Source organism: Stegodyphus dumicola, chromosome X2, assembly GCF_044657685.1.
Source record: "Stegodyphus dumicola isolate Sdum_Otavi_A_Nest chromosome X2, ASM4465768v1".
Taxonomy (NCBI): domain Eukaryota; kingdom Metazoa; phylum Arthropoda; class Arachnida; order Araneae; family Eresidae; genus Stegodyphus; species Stegodyphus dumicola.
The window spans coordinates 183,610,277-183,630,353 of NC_140781.1; the positions used below are offsets into that span (position 1 = coordinate 183,610,277).

The following is a 20,077-nucleotide window of genomic DNA, read 5'->3' on the forward strand; positions in this document are numbered from 1 at the left end:
CTTATTTAAAATTATATACCTTATAGAAACAATGGTGGGTTTTGCAAAATACTGAAAAGAAAATTTATTTGAAATGAAAATGTGAATGAGATATTTGTTTCAAAGTTTTTACACAAAAATATATTTTTATTTTTTTAGAAACTAATTTATTATTTGCAAAATCAATCATTAATGTTATTAAAAACTCTCTAATAAATACAATAAGAAAATTTGGGAAAAAACATTGAAAACTGTGGGAGAAGAATGACATTTTAATTGTTAAACCTTTCTTCAAAAAATTTTAATTAAAAAAAAATTACTGGTCAAAAAAGTATTAAAAAAATTTGAAAGGTTTTTCAGATTTTAAGTTACACCCAAAGAGGCGCTTTTTTTTTTTTAATGTTTTGTATGTTACCTTTATTTATTAAATATCATGTTCTGCATACTCAAACCATAAAATTAAGTTCAACAGCAGTATCGCAAAATAATTTTAAAATGAGCATTATCTTTAGAATTTCCAATACAGAGTCGCACGCGCAGGAGATACAGAAGTTTTTTTCCCCCCATGAAGTTTTGCCATTTCTCGCTTTGAAATCATTGAGTTCGTTAATAAAAAAAATTCTGAAAGTTTTACACATGCAAGAAACATACATACATTTATGCAGATTCTTCATTATTTAATTATAATTTAAATATAATACAGGGCGATAATATTTGGTGGCAAGAATTTGAAAAATGATTCGCCGTTTAGTTTTCAACACAAAATGCCAAAACGAAATAAATAGTCTTTCAGGGCAAATTGTCCCTTTGGACTACAAATTTTCTTTCAGGTTAAAATTATCTTGTCTTACAAAACTATTTAATAATATTAAAAGAAAAGTAGATGAAAGATCTTAAATTTAAAAAAAATCATTCAAAAGGTACCGAATCCCTTTGCCTCATTGAAGACGATACGCGCGTCTTTAGTTTTAATTTGAACGGTATTTCTGGAATACCTAGCATCAGATAATCTTGTCTATAATAGTTTACAAATTTCCGTATTTCGTACGATTCCATTTAATTTTTTTGGACGATATCGCATCCCTAGGTACAATTATTTCACTGACAGCCCAGCGAGCAGTCAGTTGCACGTCAGCCATGTTGTTTGTTAAAATTAGAGAACGGCGCAATTGCGCAGTGCAGTATGGGAAATCTCCCCATTTGCCCTACTCCAGAGAGGTACGAACATTCAACCAAGTTCTGCCTCCAATTCGGCAAGGTAGTTAATACTTGTTCGCCATGTGAATGGGACACATTGGAAGAGCCGGTTTTCGCTACCGGTCAAATCTGCTCTTGTGAACAGAGGTTAAGTGCCAAGGGAAGGAGACATGACTAACACTCAGTGCAAGTGGATTGTGACTTTCAGACCTAGTAGAAGTATCAGCAGAAATTTCTTGTGACATTCAAAATTTTTCAGAAGTAATTCAAGATGAAAACCTGCAATTGGATTTGTTTTCCTTGTCATACATTTATTCAAACAATAAGGTATCCCTAATCAAAATACAAACACAAGAAAGCATTATTATACTATTTAACCATTTTGGGGGGGTGTTGTTTGAATGTAGCAAAAAACATCAGAATTACAAGGACACCTAAGGAGAGGAACACCTATATGAGAATTCTCTGAGGATAATTTACTTGCAACTGCAATATGTGGGGAAAACCACAAAAACACCAATACAGCCAGACCATTCACTGAGACATAAACCCTGACTGAACCTGCCATCCTGACAGAAATATTCAGAAATACACAGGTGAAATAAATTAAGAGAATTTACATATTTTATTGAATTGCATGGAAAAAACTGAACTGAAGGAAACACTACGGCTTCTACATAAAAATGCAAATCTTGCATTTCAAATACATAAGCGCACACATCTGTGTAGGCGGAACCAGCAGAAAAACACGCTTTATAAGCAAGCGTGTGGAGGGTAAGATAGATTGCATTTGCTAGCACACCATGGCGAATTTCTTGGTGTTATCTTGCAGCAATAGGTAGCAAAAGAAAGCCTGGGCAAAGTCGTCCAAAAGTTACGATGGCCAGAGAAGATCGCTATTTGTCCATTTTAGTGAGGCATAACAGAGGGGTTACAGCTTCTCAGCTCATTCGGGACATGTATGCAGCTACAGGAGCCTGAGTAACAAGGGTGACTGTTTGCAAAAGACTGAATGAGAGAGGGTTGTTTGCCAGAAGACCGGCTGTTTGCATCCCACTCACATCTACGAACAGAAGAGTACGATTAGCATAGTGATTGGAGTATGGACTAAAATGGTCGACCGTTCTGTACACTGACAGGTCCTGTTTTAGCCTAAACACTGATTCTCGCCGTACTTTCATATGGAAAGAGCCAGGGACCCGCTACCTAGCCTTCAATGTCCGCAAAATCAACAATTATGGCGGTGGTGGTGTAATGGTCTGGGCAAGCATCATGTTGGATGGCCGCACACCTCTCCACGTCTTTGACAGAGGCTCTGTGACTGGTGTGAGGCATAGGGATGAGGTCTTAGAGCCCTATGTTTGCCTTTTCCGTTTCTCGAGAGTGAGGATATTCGCCGGATGGATTGGCCAGCCAGGTCTCTACACCTCAACCCTATACAGCATGTCTGGGACGCTCTGGGGAGGGCAATTGAAACTCGCAACCCTCCTCCGAGAACCATCCTGGACCTGAAAACAGTGTTGCTGAATGAGTGGGACCAATTGCCACAGGCACTGATAAACTCCCTTATTTCCAGTATGACATCATGCTGCGAGGCCTGTATGGCTGTAAGAGAGGACCATACCCCCTATTAACCCATTTCTTTTGTGTCTTCTGACACTGCTGTTTCAGACCTTCAGACTCCCATGAGTGTTACACACAAACATGTGTGTCTATTATAAATGTTCAATGTTTATTTTCTTTGTATTAAATCAACCTATGTTCACAACAAATTTTATTAAAATCTGTAGAGTAGTTCTGGAGATCCTAGATCAAATATGCAAATTCTCTTAATCTATTTTGCCACTGTATGACACGCTGATAGTTTCTTGATTAACAGTCATCTTATTATACATGTCACTTTATTGCTTACTTCCTTAACTTTCATCGATTCCAAGATTTTGGAAATTTATGAGGGAAGATTACAGTTGCCAGAAACATCAAGCACTCAAAAATAAGTGATTATTGTTTCTTTTAGTACACAGCTAGCATTAACTCTGGGTGAGTAAAATTTTTTTCATGAGGAAAAGATATAAGCAGATAAATTCATTCCCTTTTGTTTAGATGATGGATGATTATTCTGAAAGAATTTGAATTCTTGTTCTGAACTTATATTAAGTTATGTGTTAGAAACAGAAAGTTGTGAATGACTGTATTTATATTAAAATTTTTATATCTGATATTACTGTACATCATTTTTGTTTATATGTAAAATTCTAAAATTTAATAAAATTCATATAAGTTTGATAAAAATTTGACAATTTATACAAGTTCCTAAATACAGCAAAAACACTTAAATAGCTTTATGACCCACTTTGATAGCTTTATGCTTTTAATGGCATTATTTTTGCACACTCAAACTGAACAAACGTTTTTTACATAATCTATGAAAAAGGCAAAATCATTCATATTAAAAGCATGAATAATAACTGCACTGCCTTCGGAAAAATTTGATACAAATTAGAAATGATTGCATGAAACAAGCCTAAAAGCTGCTTCTAACTTCTATTAATTATGCCTTTAAATTTTGTTTCAACTATCATGGTACAGTAAAATATCTTTGTATTATAGTTCTTAAAAATTAAATTTGCATTAATTTTAACAGGGACGAAAGCAACTTTTACATACTCTCTGAAGTCGCCGTTGTAAATCATTCATAAATGTTTTGAATTCATTAGCCACTTCATAACCTAAAAGAGAAAACAAATTTACAAAATTCAAATTCCAACTTAAATCAAGCTTTTATGGAAACTAGAACTATTGATTTAAAAAGTAACAAAGATACAGATCATTCAAATTCATACAACCAACCACATATTTTACCTACAGCATATATAAAATACAATTCATATAAACATGGTTATACATATATATTAATCCCTTGACATACAATGACGTCTGGGAGATGTCATTCACTTCATGTGTCATTGTAGACTTCGACATCTCAAGACTGCAAGAACTTTCTTCAGTGAATGCCGTGCCATATATCATTAGGTTCTTTAACTGCTGCAGTCGTGCCTTGATCCTGTTTTATATGTTTTCCCTCTCTCAACAGAAAAATACAGTTGATTCCGGTTAATCAGACCACATCGGGAAATGATCGTTTTGGTCCTAATAACTGGCTGGTCCGATTACACGAACATGTCTTATGTTGTAACACAGGACATGCTATATGTAGGAAACAGTAAATATACATGTAAATCAGGTATTAAAATGTAATTATGAACTTTATGGTGCAGTACACACGTATGGTGAACATACATGTACAAACAAGAAATACAGTCCAACTTTTTTTCATTGAGAAAATTAATTTAGAAACAAATTCTAAGAAACAAAACGATACTCAACACGTGAAGCACAATAAAAACAATTTCTTACCAAGTTCCAGTCAACATTTGAAGAACTTGTCAAATGTGATCTGACACGTTCTCGTGACATATTGCATGTGAACGAAATCGCCACAAACATCTAACGCAGCAACGGGAGTGCCTTCATTTCCCTCCTGCACGAAATACTGACACAAAGTTTCAATGCATTTCTTTGCATCCTGTGTTGTCACTTGCACCAACTTATTAGCGGAATCATCATCATCACTTTCTTGGTCTTCTGATGTTGTCGTGTGTTTTGCTGCAACTCGAGCAATGATTGCAGCATCGTAATCTTCATTTTCATTGTAGCATTGAAGCTCATTGTCAATGGATAAAAATTCTTCGCAATTTTGTATCTGTTGAAGTTCCACATGTAAATCATTATTTTCACTTTCAATGAGCATGTCCACATTGATCTCTGAAAACCAAGTGCTTAAAGCCACAGTGAGAAAAACAGTTCTGAATTGTCACACTGCTCACTTTTTGCCAGCTGTCGGCCACAAATATAACTGCTTGTGAGATGTTGACCTTTGTACTGACTTCGTTGGCTTTCGACGATAAGGTCAGCAAACTTTCTTCAATTGCTTCAAGGATGTAATTAACCAACCTTGCATGATAAAGGGTCTTCAAATTTTTTATGATGCCCATGTCCATTGGCTGGATCAAAGCTGTGGTCCTGGGAGGTAGAAATTCCAGTTGGACGTTCATCAAGCAATCTAAATGAGGATGTGCTGCACAATTGTCAAGAAGAAGCAACACTTTTCTCGACTGGCATTGTAGCTCTGTCCCAATCCTTCAGCCATTCTTTAAAAAGTTCAGAGGTCATCCACGCATTTCTTTTCGCATGATACAAAACTAGTAAACTCTCCATCCTAAGTCCTTTAAAGCAGCGAGGCTTAGTGCTTTTTCCTATAACCAACATCTTCCTCTTGTCCATTCCTAACATGTTTGAGCAGCACAAGACAGTTATGCAATCCATCACTTTTTTGGAGCCAGAGAGTGCAACATGTTTGTAACTTAACGTGCCGTCCGGTGTAGCACGATAATACAGCTCTCTCATCAGCATTGTAGATGTAATCTGCTAAAAAATTTTCAAGAAGCTCGGGCAGTTTTGTTGATTTCCCAGCATTTGCACTATCAGCACTTTCTTTCTTGCCATGTGCTTTCTTGAATTTTATGTCATGTCTAGATTTTCATCGAGACAACCAACCGTCCATAACTTTAAAGTCATTGTGGCCCAGCTTTTTAGCGAGTTCTGCTTTGCATTGAACATTGGGCCGCTTACTCGCACAGATCGTCCAGTAACAATGGCGAACCATTTCATTTTATTTTAAGGGCCTCATTGACATCTGCGTCCTTGCCTTCACGCTTCCGTTTTTTGGAAGTTCCTCCTTGTCCTTCACATTGTGCCCATTCTTCTCGCAGCTCATTCTCTTATTTTATCAAACGTGAAATTGTAGTATTTGCCAATCCGGTTATTTCCACCAACCGACGCTGACTAGTGTTTCGTGGCTGTTGCTTGATCTTATCCAGGAAACCAATTTTTTCAGCTAACGTCAAGTCCCATCGTGGCATTTTGGCAGGGGAGACAAGACATGCGCACAGTTCACTGACTAAAGTGGTCTGAAGAAACCTTGGTGTTTCGGGTTCAAGATGTTGAGGTCAAGAGGGAGATAAAATGCTTGCCATTCAAAGCTTTGGCACTAAAATCATCCCAAAATAATGATGAAATGATAGCTTTCTCATGTAAACTTTAATCATGATTGACAGGCGGGAATTCCTTTCAGGTGGAGTCAGACACTCTATTGTTCATTTCCTCGAAACTCAAAGGTGCAGGTCAAAGAAAATGGTGTGCATGTTCACATCCCACCAGTTTCGATTTTGCCATGCACTTAAAGGAATTCCTGACCTTTGATAGAGCATTTTCCTGAGGGGCCACAACTACAGATCCTCCCATATGTCGCAGACCACTTGTACATCCGCTGAACGCGGCCGACTTGTGGCTTCTGTTTCTTATTCACTCTCATGTTTTTGGTCCGATTAAACAGAATTTTGGTCCAAATAAGCGAATAATATTAGGCTTATTGTTGGAAAATATAGCTTATTTTTAAACCTTTTACTGCATCATCTCTCCTCCTTGAAATGTTTATTTAGGTTAGTCCTTATTTTAATATAATATAGTAGTTACTTCTACTTCTTTTCTTGCTGCCACTGTTTGCATTGAAAACGGACTGTTTCAACCTAATTGAGATGCAAAAACGAAACATGATTTACGTCATCTGAAAAGCCGATTCGTGCCGATAGCTGATTGGTTGCCGTGAGATGACGTCATTCCTACTTCTGCTATAAGTATCTCGCGTCGCTCTGGCTCAGCCCTTCTAGTTCCTGGTTTCCCGACTAGTCAGTGAGTGGTTTCCAGCCCCTTCAAGGGATGCATGCAGTCCGGTGAAAAAATGCCTTGATTCCGGTTTGCGAGATGATGGTTCCAGATTGAAGTTCTTCGGTTCCGGGGGCTATCCTGTGAGTGACTGCCGTCGGCGTCGTCCATGTTTCTTCAATGAGGGCGGAATTAAAAATACGTGAGCGGAGACGATTCCTTGTGCAAACAGAGTTAGGCCGGTTTTAGGTGTTTTCCCATTTAAATTTTTCAGGTGTTTTCTTGACCATTGATTATGGACATATTGAATGAGTAGCCAGCTTTATTTTTAGGCTGCATAGTCACTATTTAGGACATTTTCATTTTTTTGTTTTTGTTTGTATAGAATGCCAGTGTTTTGGAGTACAGGTAAAAATATTTGATGAATGATGATTATGTTGTGTTTTTCCTAATACTCTAATATTGTTGACATTTATTTTTTGTGTTTTTATTTTTATTATATTGTTAATAAATTGGTTAAGTTCAAAATCTTTTATTGTCTTCAATGTCTGCACAGCATAACTCAGGGAGCTTTCATTGCTACCACTGCTAAATGTTTAATTTCTTTAAACTTTAAACTTTGCTTTAGCATCATTTTGGTTATGGGCCCAGTAGCTCCTGAGTTATTTTTAGTGCAGACTTTTGAAGTTTAAAGTTAATTTAGGACTTAAGAGATTGGGGGGCGATTTTTGTTAAAATTCAAATATGGCTACTGTTAGTGTCATGCACAATATTGCTAAACTTGATGCATGTAATTATTTTACATGGTCCAAAGATATGAAGTTTGTCTTGAATGAAAAAAATGCATGGCTTTTGGTCAAAGCTATTGAGAAATGTCCTGATTTAGATGATGTTAAGGGTATTGCAAAAGAAATTATTGCCGACTATCAAAATAGAAGTCGATTGGCATTATCGTTAATTTATATGAATGTAAGCCCTGAATATAGAAATTTGATATGTAAAATTGATGACCCGGTAGTGGCATGGAATACTCTTGCCAAATAGTTCCAGCCAGATTATCGGTCAAGACTTATGTCCCTGTTTTCAGAGTTCTTAAATTGTAAAATTAAGCCAAATGAAAGTATTAGTTTCTTTTCTTCTAGATTAAAATGTGTAACTGAACAGTTAGCTGATATTAATCAGGCTGTAAGAGACGTATATATATGTTTCCAGTTTCTTAGGTTCCTTCCAAATAAATTTGATCAAGTAGTTCAGAATATTTTGAGGTGGCCAGATGAAAAGTTCATTTTTAAAAATGTTGAACTTGAAATTCTAGCAGAGGAAACGCGTCTTAATTTAAGAGAGATAGATAGGGAAAACTCCAATAAGACTATAGAAGTACAAAGTACTCACTGTGAACCCAAATTTAAGCAGATTAAAGGGCTCAAGTGTTATAAATGTGGCCGTCCAGGTCATATTCAAAAATACTGTAGAATGAGAGGTAATTTTTCCAGATCACCCTCACCTGCTTCTTCTGTTTCCTCAGCTGTATCTAGTAGTAATAAAACATCTTCTAAGTGTAAGAATAAACCCAAGTTAAGTAAAAGTAATAATTCCCATGCATAGTCCCATTTTATAGCTCAAGCCAATGTTAACAATTTGGAAGAAAATGATGATAGTTGGATCTTTGATACGGCTGCATCTCATCATTTCTGTAAAAATCGTGAATTGTTTGATACCTTTTCTCCTGTGAAAAATGAGAATATGCTAGTAGCTATTAATGGGGTAACTTTTCCAATTCATGGGAAGGGTACTGTTAAAATGAAATTCGGGGATACGGTTATTTTGCTTAAAGATGTGTTATATTCACCTGAACTGAGATGAAATTTAATATCTGGACCTAGGGTGGATATCAATGGAGCGAGATTTTATGGTAAAAATGGGCAAATTAAAGTTACTGATGATGAGAATTCAACTTTGTACAAGGCTAAGTTGATAGGAAGTAACTATCATGTGTTCCCGAAAATAATCAAAAAGGGGGGCAAATCTGTAAAATTTGAGGCATCCACAGTTCAGCATAATAATAGTGAATTATGGCATGGTCGGTTTGGTCATATAAATTATGATACTATTGTCAGGACTAGTAAGAGACATTCAGTTCGAGGTCTTCCTGTGTTAAAGCACTCACCTAATTTGTTTTATGAACATTGCCAAATCAATAAGCAAAGACGAATCTCCTATAGACCTTTAGAAGGTATTCAAGTAAAGAGACCGCTTGAAAGGGTTTTCTATGATGTATGGGGACCTATTAACATTCCAGGTAGGAATGGTGAACGTTATTTCGCTTCCTTTATTGACGAATATTCTCGTTATGTGGTAGTGTACCCCATTGTGGAGAAAAGTCAGGTGTTTGAAGTATTTGAAAGGCATATAGCACGTGCGGAAAGATCTTTAAACCTTAGATTGAAATACTTTAAGACTGACAATGGGCGAGAATATGATAATGATCAATTCAGGTCATATTGTAATAAAAATGGTGTAAAGCACGAATTTACAGATGTCTATACTCCAGAACAGAATGGAGTTTGTGAGAGATTTAATCAGACAGCTCTAAATAATGTACGTGCAATCTTACACGATAGTGGAATGAGTTCCGAATTTTGGTCAGATGCAGTAATGTATTTTGCATATTCATTTAATAGAATCTGTCATAAGGGCTAAGATAGAACCCCATTCGAATTATACACTAAGCGGAAACCATCAGTACGTCATCTTAAGGCATTTGGAACGATTGCCTATGTGGGAATTCCAAAGGCTAAAAGAAATTCTAAACTTGATCCAAAGGCAACAAAGGGCCGATTGATTGGGTACAGCGTACGAACAAAAGGGTACAAGATTTGGTTGGAAAATGAGCAAAAGGTAGTAGAAACCCTAAATGCTACTTTTAAAGAGTCGATTGGAATTCAGAAAAGTGGCAGTGGAGCTGCACTGGGCACCCTTCCTGATTTGGAATCTGAAGAAAGGGTAGAGTTCCAATCTACCGACACTCCAGTTGGCTATTTTCCTGAAATAGAGGAAAGAACCGATACCAATGTACCTTCTTCTACAATTGGCACTGATATTCAATCTACATTGAGACAGGTAACTTGGCTTCGTAAACCTGTTCCAAGGCCAGACGGCACTCGTACAGATGTGTATTATTTTGAGAGGGGGTCTAATCAAAGACTACGATCACCAAATGATGTAGAAAGGTATTGCACTGAACATAATATTCAGTATGATCCTACCTTGTTTGATTTCAAGGGAAGCAATACTTATAGTGGTGAAATCGACCCAACTGGTACTCCTTCAACGTCGTATACCCGAGATAGCTGACTAGATGTTTCAATTCCAAACACTTATAACCAGGCAACGAAATCCACAGAAAAGCTTAAATGGATAGAGGCAATGGAAGAGGAAATGGCCAACATGCGAAACCATAAGGTATGGCATCTTGTTCCACTTCCTAAAGACAAGACTCCACTAGGTTGCAGGTGGATTTTCAACATTAAACGTGACGAATTTGGAAACATTGTTCGTTTTAAAGCTCGTTTAGTGGCTCAGGGTTTTCGGCAAATTAAATACGATACCTATGATGAAACCTACTCTCCTGTAGTCAACTTTTCAGTAATAAGGCTCTTTTTCTCCCTTTTAGTTGCACACCTTGGATGGGCAAATATACAATGTGACGTGAAAAGTGCCTATCTCTACGCTCCTTTATCAGAGGAAATTTACATGTCCCAACCTCAGGGTTTTGTGGAGCGAGATAAAGAAACTTTTGTGTGTCGTTTAGATAGAGCCTTGTATGGTTTGCATCAGAGTGGCCGATTATGGTACTACGAGTTGGATAGAACACTATGTAACCTAGGGTTCATCAAGTTTGAGTGGTGTAATTGTGTCTATCGTATTAAAGATTTTGTCATTCTGTTGGTTTATGTTGATGATATAGTTGTGTTTGGGAAAAGTGAAGTTCAGGCCAAAAGGATATTAAAAGTCCTGAGTTCACATTTTGATTTGAAAATTTTAGGTAAAACAAGAAAGCTTCTGGGTGTGGAGTTTGAATATGAGAACAATAGTGTTTTAATTCATCAGCAATTATATATAGAACACATAGTTGATCGATTTAAGTCTTTTAAAATACAAATTACTTCCCTTCCAATAGTTAAAGGTGTGAAATACTCAAAGTCTCAAAGTCCCAGTACACAAGAAGAAACGACTGAAATGATGAATTATCCTTATAGAAATGTTTTGGGATGTCTATCGTTTGTTTGCAATCGTACTCGTCCGGATATAGTTTATGCAGTTAATATATTTTCTCAGTTCCAAAGCAATCCTGGTAAGTTTCACTGGGAAGGATTACTTAAACTTTTAGGGTACGTTTCCAATACCAGACAGCACAAACTCAAGCTGGTATGCAAGGAACTGAAGCTTGGATAGATAAATTGGTTAAGTTCAAAATCTTTTATTGTCTTCAATGTCTGCACAACATAACTCAGGGAGCTTTCATTGCTACTACTGCTAAATGTTTAATTTCTTTAAACTTTGCTTTAGCATCAAAAATGACAGAGAGGTGATTTGTTTCTCTAACCATTCCGAAATCTGTTTATCAATTTCAAGCTGCTCTGCCGGGGCGGGGGACGTCGCGCCGCGCAGTGAACTGGAAGTTGATCTGTCAGCACTATCCTCATCTTCAGGGCAGATGTTTTTATTTTATTCAGCTTATAATTCCTTACTAAATGTAGCGTTTCATCTTGATGTACTCCGATATGATTTAAATCAATTTCCTCGTCATTATAAATATCACAAATACACATAAAATAGTTTTCTGGTTACAATTTTAAAATTTCGACTACGCATAATGTATGCTTTACGCATGCGCTCATTGAAAGAAATGTTTAATAAAGTAAACAAATAAATATTAAGCTTTTTTTTTTTCTTGTAAATTTTCATACCCTTTAGATCACAATTGCTCTTTATTTCATAAATTACGATTTCATATTTTTAATTGTATAAATTTCTGCTTGCCATCTTACCAGATTTAAACTGATGATCTATAATCCAGAATCTCCGAAGTCCCGACAAGTCCGGATTAAAGACTTTTGACTGTATACGAAAATGTCTACAATCTGGACTCGTTGGGACTTCGGTGATTCCAGATTATCGGTTTTATAAAATAAAAACACCTACCCTGAAGATAAGGATAGTGCTGACAGATCAACTTTCAGTTCATTGCGAGCCGCGACGGCCCTCCCCCCGCAGTGCAGTGTGAAATTGATAAACAGATTTTGGAATGGTTAGAGAAACAAAGGATATGCCTTTATCCATTTTTTGCAGCAATTCCACTTTTTGTTTGATGGACATTGAAACATGCTTTCGCTTTGTAGATCCTTTGGCAGCTCCAAAACCGGAAATTCGTTTTGACATAATCGAAAGTTCAAGCTTACTTTTATTAAATTGCTCTAACAGTCTGCAAAAATAATAAGCCGGATCAATTAGAAGATTAAGGAACAAAGCAATCTGCAACATTAACTGAAATAGATAATTAGATAATTTTAGCTTAGCTTATACCGTCCGTTATACATTAAACGCGCATACATAAAGGTATTATGCGCATGCGTTAATTTGTAGCTTTGAGGTCCGGATTATAGATCATTCCGGATTATGGACGTCCGGATTAAAGACTTTTGACTGTATACACATTAACATGTTGACTGCCACGGCACTTTTCGGATTCCGGTCCGAGAAGCCAAATCGATTTAATCATATTATATTATTAAAAATACGAATTATGATTATTAACAATGATTTAAAAGTTTACAGGAATTTTTTTTTTTTTTTTTTAAGAAAAAGGGGTCCTACAAATTATCTCGTAGTCGGCTTTTGTTAGACAAAGCTCTTCGCAGAAGCCCACTATGAGTTAATTTTTAGACATCCTTCGACTTGCCACCTCGGTACAGCTAAAACAAGCGCTAAGTGAGTAACTAAATTGTAGCGGTGCAAAAGTGCCAAGTCAAGAAACTATGAGATAACTCATATTGGGCATCCCGAAGAAGAGCACTAACACGTGTTATCTCGTGTTGGGCAGTCAACGTGTTAAGCAACATGCCAGTTAACGGTGACTCAACTATGCTTTCCTTTTCGCCTGCATCAGCCACAGGCAATTGACAGTATTACTTTTCCATTCAAGCCACATTAATCACTGTTGACTGACAATAAGTGGTTTACAAAATTACCATTTTATCAAATTCTAGAGAGATCTCTGGCTGCCAAAATATTGGTGAAATTGGACATTTCAAGCTAAACGGGAAGGAAGACAAAGCAATGTCGGTGCTTAATATATTAATGACTGAGCTAGACTGGCTCATGTGAATGGACAATTTTCAGCCAGTCACTCAGAGAGTAGGCACCACTGAAAACTAGTCACCTTAAGCAAACAGCTAAACAATAACCACATGAGAAAGAAAAATATACTAAATCCATATCTGTTGCCAATATGAAAACACGTTAGTATTACACAGCAGTCTCCTAGTTTTCCAAATGTGTTATTAACTTTATCTAAATATATACAATTATCATATATATATAAAATTGTAACATACCATTTGAAAAGAAAATATGAAAGAAAAAATAATGCATAATAAGCAGTGAGGTTTAGACAGAAATCTGATTCATGTTCGGACTTGAACTTATACAGAAATTTTACATAAAAGTTAATATCGTTTTGGAACGGCAACGAAAAGATTATTCGGTTTTGTTGTTCTAAAAAATATTGTTTATGGTTGCTAAGAGCTTTAATAAAGATTATTTTTGAATAAAAAAATATGGATTAAAGTAATTTAAAGAAACAAACAACAAAACTGAATGAGTTCTAACCATAAAGATTAATTTGGAGTCAGGAGCCAATAATTCATACAAAGTTTAAAACATTCAAAAGAGCAATTACCAGAAGCACAAAAATTTAGAGCTAAGAAAAATTTGTAAAGCTACTTTAGAAAAAATTTAAACATTAAAAGTTCCACTTTTCTTTTTAAAAACTAAATCATGATTGAAACAATTACATTAAATTTACTTTTACATTTCATAGAAATTCTGCTCTAAAATAGATTGGCGCATTTAGTATATACACACATTGGCCAATTAATTAGATTGATTTGAGATTTTTATTTGAATACATGCTAGGCATGAAGTATGCAAAATTTTTTTATGATGTGGGTTAAATGTGGTTAGAATGTTAGTATAAGTAAGGTGTAAGAGTGTTTCTCACGATGAACGAAATAAAATGGGTAAAATGACAGCTCTTTCATCATCTGAATTATTGTTGGTGCCCGTTTAGCAAGAGCCTCGATTTCAAATACAGCAAATCTCACTGGGTTCTCAAAAGCAGCAGTATCAAAGATTTTCAAAAGTTAGAATCAGAACCCACAGTCCTTCTCTAGAAGATGTCACTGGGTTTAACCACAGTTTTCCATGAGAGCAATTGGTGTGTCTATGACGAATTATACAGCAGAACAGGGACTTTATTGTGCTTCAACTGACACAGGTCATCAACCAAAGCTCTTCCCAACAGACTTTATCTTAAACCATGCACAGAGAATTGCAGGACAGGAATGAACAGTCGGGCGCCTGTGAGTAAACCATTCATTTCTGCCCGACATGCAAGAATTCGTTTGCAGTGGTGTCAGGAAAGAAGACACTGGACTTCTGAGGATTGAAATGGGTAATGTGGTTAGATGAATCCCGTTACACCATATTTTGCACTGATGGAAGATGTAGAATTTGGTGAGAACCCCATGAAGGCATTAATCCATCTTGCCTTGCTAGCACTTGGTGCCTTGCTAGCAAGGGTCTGGTGGGAGTATCATGATATGAGGTACGTAAGTGGTGCCCTTATATTCCTCGAGGGTAAAAAAACAGCTATGAGATACCTAGATATACTGGCAGATCAAGTGCACCCTGCAATGCTGCATTTTTACCCTGATGGTGACAGATACTTCATGGATGATAAAGCAACTATATATCATGCCACAAGTGTTCAAAATTGGTTTACTGAACATCAGTCTGATTTCCAACAACTTCCTAGGCCACCGCATAGCCTGGATCTTAACCCTGTAGAAAATATATGGGATATGGTGGAAAGAACATCAGACAGCGCTCTCCTCTTCCATCTAATTTACAAGGTCTACAATACCATGCATAGCCAATGCATGGTATTCTTGGGACACAAATGCACTCCAGAAGCATGTAGACTTTATGCCCAAATGAAACATAGCAGTTATCCATGCAAAAGGTAGTCCAATAAAATATTTATCTTCGGTTTTTAGTTCATTGGCCAGTGTGTGTATATAACACCTTTGAATTAATAGTAAGCTAACCAACATAGGTTTCAATAAATTATAAATTAAATCTCTCAGTTCAACTACAAATTTGAAAAAGAAAAATAAACATGGAAGCACGAAAAATACAGAAGCTTTAACTTGTATTTTAAAACTGTTATTTTTAGAGGTACAGAAATTGTTGAATTTGCTTTTTGATAGGAATTTAAAATTAGTTTAGCAGGTTCCTCGAAAGTTTTTAAATACATCATGTTTCTCAGACAAAATGTTTTAAATTGATGATACAAAATTATATTTTGTTTTCTTATCAAACTAAATACTTCTCACATTAACTTTGTTATGATCAGAATTCCTATAACTACACCATAAAATAAGCTGTGATTTTGAAGAGTCAAACACAGTGATCTCCAAACTGTTTTGAATGCATACTTTTAAGATGAAAATAATTATAAGTTATACCCCATGTAATATAATACACGTGAAAATACACTTGCAAATGATCATGAGCTTACTACTTTTGGCATACTCCCCAGTATCATTTTGCACACCAGCTGGTATCCACTTTGGAGATTCACTGGTCTAATATTTGAGTGAGATTTCATTACTACTGCTGTCTTCAGCATTTTGTCATTATCAATATTTTTTATGCTAAACAAAATAATACTTAAAAATGTTTGTAGCAAAATCAATAATTTAAATAAATTTGCATTTCTTTAAATTAAGACAAATTTTAAATATTTTCAGATTCGTAAGATAAACTTTCATTTATTTACAGTATTTTAAATGCACTTTAGGACAAGCAGCAATGACGGTATAATTTACATCAGTTAAGTATTTCAAATTAGTATACAAAAAAACTTTCCAAAATAAACATTAACAACCTAAGATGCTATACCAAAAGGAAATCATATATTTTTTCTAGAGATGAGTTGTTGTAATATATAAAATTTTTACCATATGCTCATATTTTTTAAACAAAACAGAGAATTTAAAAGTTTTCATAATTAATAATAAAGATATTAACTGAGCTTACAATTTTAAATGGGAAAAATTCTCTTTTGAGAAAAATTTACATAAAGAGCTCATACACATAATCTGACACATTTGATTCCTTTACATTTCCTTCCTCCACACAAGATTGATTAATTCAAAAATTGACACCTATGATTGAAAATAGTTTAACAACTTAATTTTGATACAATATAATTAGACAAATAAAACCAATAAAATTTACTCTTATAAACCTAACTTTCTATTTAGAAAACCTAATTAATAGAGTCATGATGCTCAGTCATACAATACAAGCATTTACTCATTTAAAATTAATAAGAATACATGCTTTGAATTTCATATAATTTTTGAAAAACATTTAAAACTTTTTCCTCTAGGAGGCTCTTTCTTTACAAAATTTACCCATTAATATATGCAGGAGTGATAAGACTTGCTCACAGTCCAGTTACTAAATTTATGAAATTATATGAAAATCTCTTAACTATTAATCTTTTTCCTAAAGATATAAAACCATACTGAAACTATTTAATAGTTTAATAGCATAATAAGACAACAGTTTGTTAAAAAGCTAACTGCTACTTAACTCATTTCATTATACAAACTTAAAAAAAAAAAAAAAAAAAAAAAAAAAAAGAATGAACATAATGTTTATAAATTTTAATTTCATTGAAAATATTATAATGAATTTTCCATATATGTAAGTAAGTTTAGTGAAATTACATGTAAATTGTAGTATCTCCTACATTAAATAGTATAAAAACCCTCAGAATGCACAGCATTGCCAGAAAATAAAAGGTACACAAGTCCATTAATTGAGGTAAATGGCTATTTGCCAAATTGGCAATACACACCACCAAGCTGGCAATGGTTTTGGCAACTAATTTTGTTACCAAATATGGTGAGAAACTGCCAAAAGTCCCCAAATTTGGCAACATTTGGGTCTGAACCAATGAAACTGATCCAGTTCCTGTTTAACTGTAACTGTATTGGCTCTACGTAATGAACTGTGTGTGCCTTCCAGAAGTTTTGAGAAATTAAGTTACTGGAAATTTCTCTTGCAAACAAGGAAAAACTGATAACATTGGAGAGAGATTAGATCAGAGTATTGAGAGATCACCTTGCGAGCTTTCAATTTTTGATGCACTTTGCATTAGCATAGTGTTGAACATTCTTAGTAGTTTGAAGGGGTAGCTAGTGATTCTGCTGTCATACTAAGAAGAGCATGAAAAAGTTCCAGAACTGTGAAGTGTTTTTGGAAAATAAATTTCATCACACTTTCATCAGTTCACTGTGCATTCAATCCATTACGAACCCATACATAAGCAACATTTATTAACACTGTTAGGATGAAAGAATACCTTTGGCCAGATTTCAAACTACAAAGCCTGTAATCAAAATAAAGCAAACAAAAGTATAACTAAATGCTATGCTGACGATGAAGTAAAAATTTGGTATGAATGTGACCTTTTTGTTTCATTAAGTGAATACTGAGTATGTGATCTGATTATGCACATGATTCCTCCCCCAGAAGACTAGTAACTCAAATTAGATTCTTTATTAATAGCTGAATTACTGTATAAGTGTGAAAGCAAAGCTAAAAAAAAAAAAAAAACCTGTCTATGAAATTGAACACTATAACAAAGTTAAAAAATACTATTTTTCAGAAAGAAGACGAAAAGTTCAAAATTTTTTTTTTTACTTAAATAATAATTAGTAAAGTATATTTTTTATGAATTTGAATACAAGTATCAGTTAATAAATTATATCCAGTTTTCTGAATTTTATGGAATATAATCACGACCCTGGCTCTTTGTGACTTATATTAGCTTCACAGATCAAATGTCATTTTCAAGGTATATAGTAGCATGTTTTATTCTCTCTGAAGCAAACTAAGAGCATTTTATAACCTTGAATTTGCTTTTTCAGTTTGTTGACAGTCTTGAATTCCTATAACTGCTTGTATTTTGTTATATTTATTTTTATTACTAGCTATTCACAACATTCAGCATATAACATGAGCAGAATTCCTCCTTTATAATAAAGTATTCTATAAATTAATCTAATAATTTAGAGTGATAGACATATGTAAAAAAACAAAGTTCATAACAGCAAGATGTTTTATATAAAAATAATACAAAGAAGCCAACATATATAATAGTTACCTTGATGATAGAAAGTCATGAGACCAAACATGAAACTGAGGATCTGGGAAAAAAAAAAAAAAAAAGTTGACAATAAATAATTCTTCATTAACTAACTACTAATTTATTTGTAATATCACACATAATTAAATCACAGTCTAAGCTGAAAATACAATGATCTGTTTCCTTTTCATCTCATCTTTAATTTCTGCATGTTTTAATTTTTCGTAAAGTGGCAACACGAAAAGACTGTTCGAAAGATAAACATTCACTGGAATTTTGTTTTCAAAAGGCCACTTGATATTTGTTCCTATCCTGTTTTCTCATTAATAAAATTATTTAAAGAAGTTTGTTCTTACTTCAGATCTTATACAATTCACTTCACTAATGACTACTGGACACGTTACTCAAGAATTGAAAATGAAAAATGAAGGCAAGAGTTAAGTAACTTAAAGAAGTGTTAAATGTTTTGAACTTGTAACTGAAATGTAGATATGAAAAAAATTGAGTAAAATATGTGAAAATTTTCAAAGTTATGTTAGTTATTTCAAAGTTAGATATTAGACTTCTGATGTTCTTTAAAGAACAATATTTAACTCACTATATCAGATAATTTTAATCGTAGACAGATGTTCATAATATGTGCGACACATTTTTTAATTGCATCTAATGACCGATGTATTCATCTCTTTATTCTGATTAATTCTCTGCAATTTTTATAAGTTTCTACTAGTTCTTAAAAAGAAATGTAATGAGATATGATACTTGTGTTACAGTTGTTTTGCTTGTGTTAAAAGTAAATATACTCTACAAATGTGGCTTTCTTGATTAAAAAAAAAAAAAAAAAAAAAAAAAAAAAAAGGCAAACGAAGCTGAAAACAAAAGTGACACTTCAACACTGAACGCTAGAGTTAGCGTTAAAGTCCCAGCGTTTTGGAAACTGGATCCAAAGATAAGGTTTCTCCAATTAAGCTCCATTTCAAAATGCTGCAATTATGACAAATCAAACGAAATACAATTATGTCATGAGTTTCATTGATGCTGAAATAGTATCACAAGTGTCAGACATTCTGATCAATCCCCCAAGGGACGACAAGTATGTGGCTATTAAAGACAGATTAATTTCTATCTTTGCCGAAGCCGAAATGCAAAAGACCCCCAAATTATTAAACAAGGTGGAATTGTGTGATAGAAAACCTTTACAGTTGTTATGGGAAAAGAAGAATTTAGCTTCAGATAAGGTAGGTCAAGCTTTCCTTAAAACTTTCTGGCTTCGAAGATTACCCATGGCAATATCAAGCATTTTATCCATTAGAGGCGATGATTTAGCCAAACTGGTGACAATGGCCAGTAGAATGTGGGAAATAAAATCCCCCATCACATCAGAATGCCACTGTAGCTTTCTTTAGAGATGACAATGTTTTAGTTAAATTACAGGAGCAGATTTCAGAGTTATCCCTACAGGTTAGCGAACTGAATAGAAGACATTATTCTAGACATTAATGGAAGAATAAACATTATTCTATTGTTCTGTTAATAGGCATACTAGCAGAAACGAAGGTTTATGTTATTATCACCCAAGGTTTGGGGATAAGGCTTTCAAATGCAATAATC

General features: G+C 34.6%; 1 protein-coding gene across 1 annotated transcript in view; it reads right to left on the reverse strand.

The window, feature by feature from the left end:
* Nucleotides 1–20,077, reverse strand: part of LOC118188001 (rho GTPase-activating protein 26-like) — a 187,672-nt gene that overhangs the window by 102,701 nt on the left and 64,894 nt on the right. The window contains exons 7-8 of the mRNA XM_085809677.1: nucleotides 18,485–18,527; nucleotides 3,844–3,905 (exon numbers count right to left, since the gene is read on the reverse strand). Coding sequence (XP_085665803.1) covers nucleotides 3,844–3,905; nucleotides 18,485–18,527 — 105 coding nt within the window. The remainder of the gene's footprint in view (nucleotides 1–3,843; nucleotides 3,906–18,484; nucleotides 18,528–20,077) is intronic.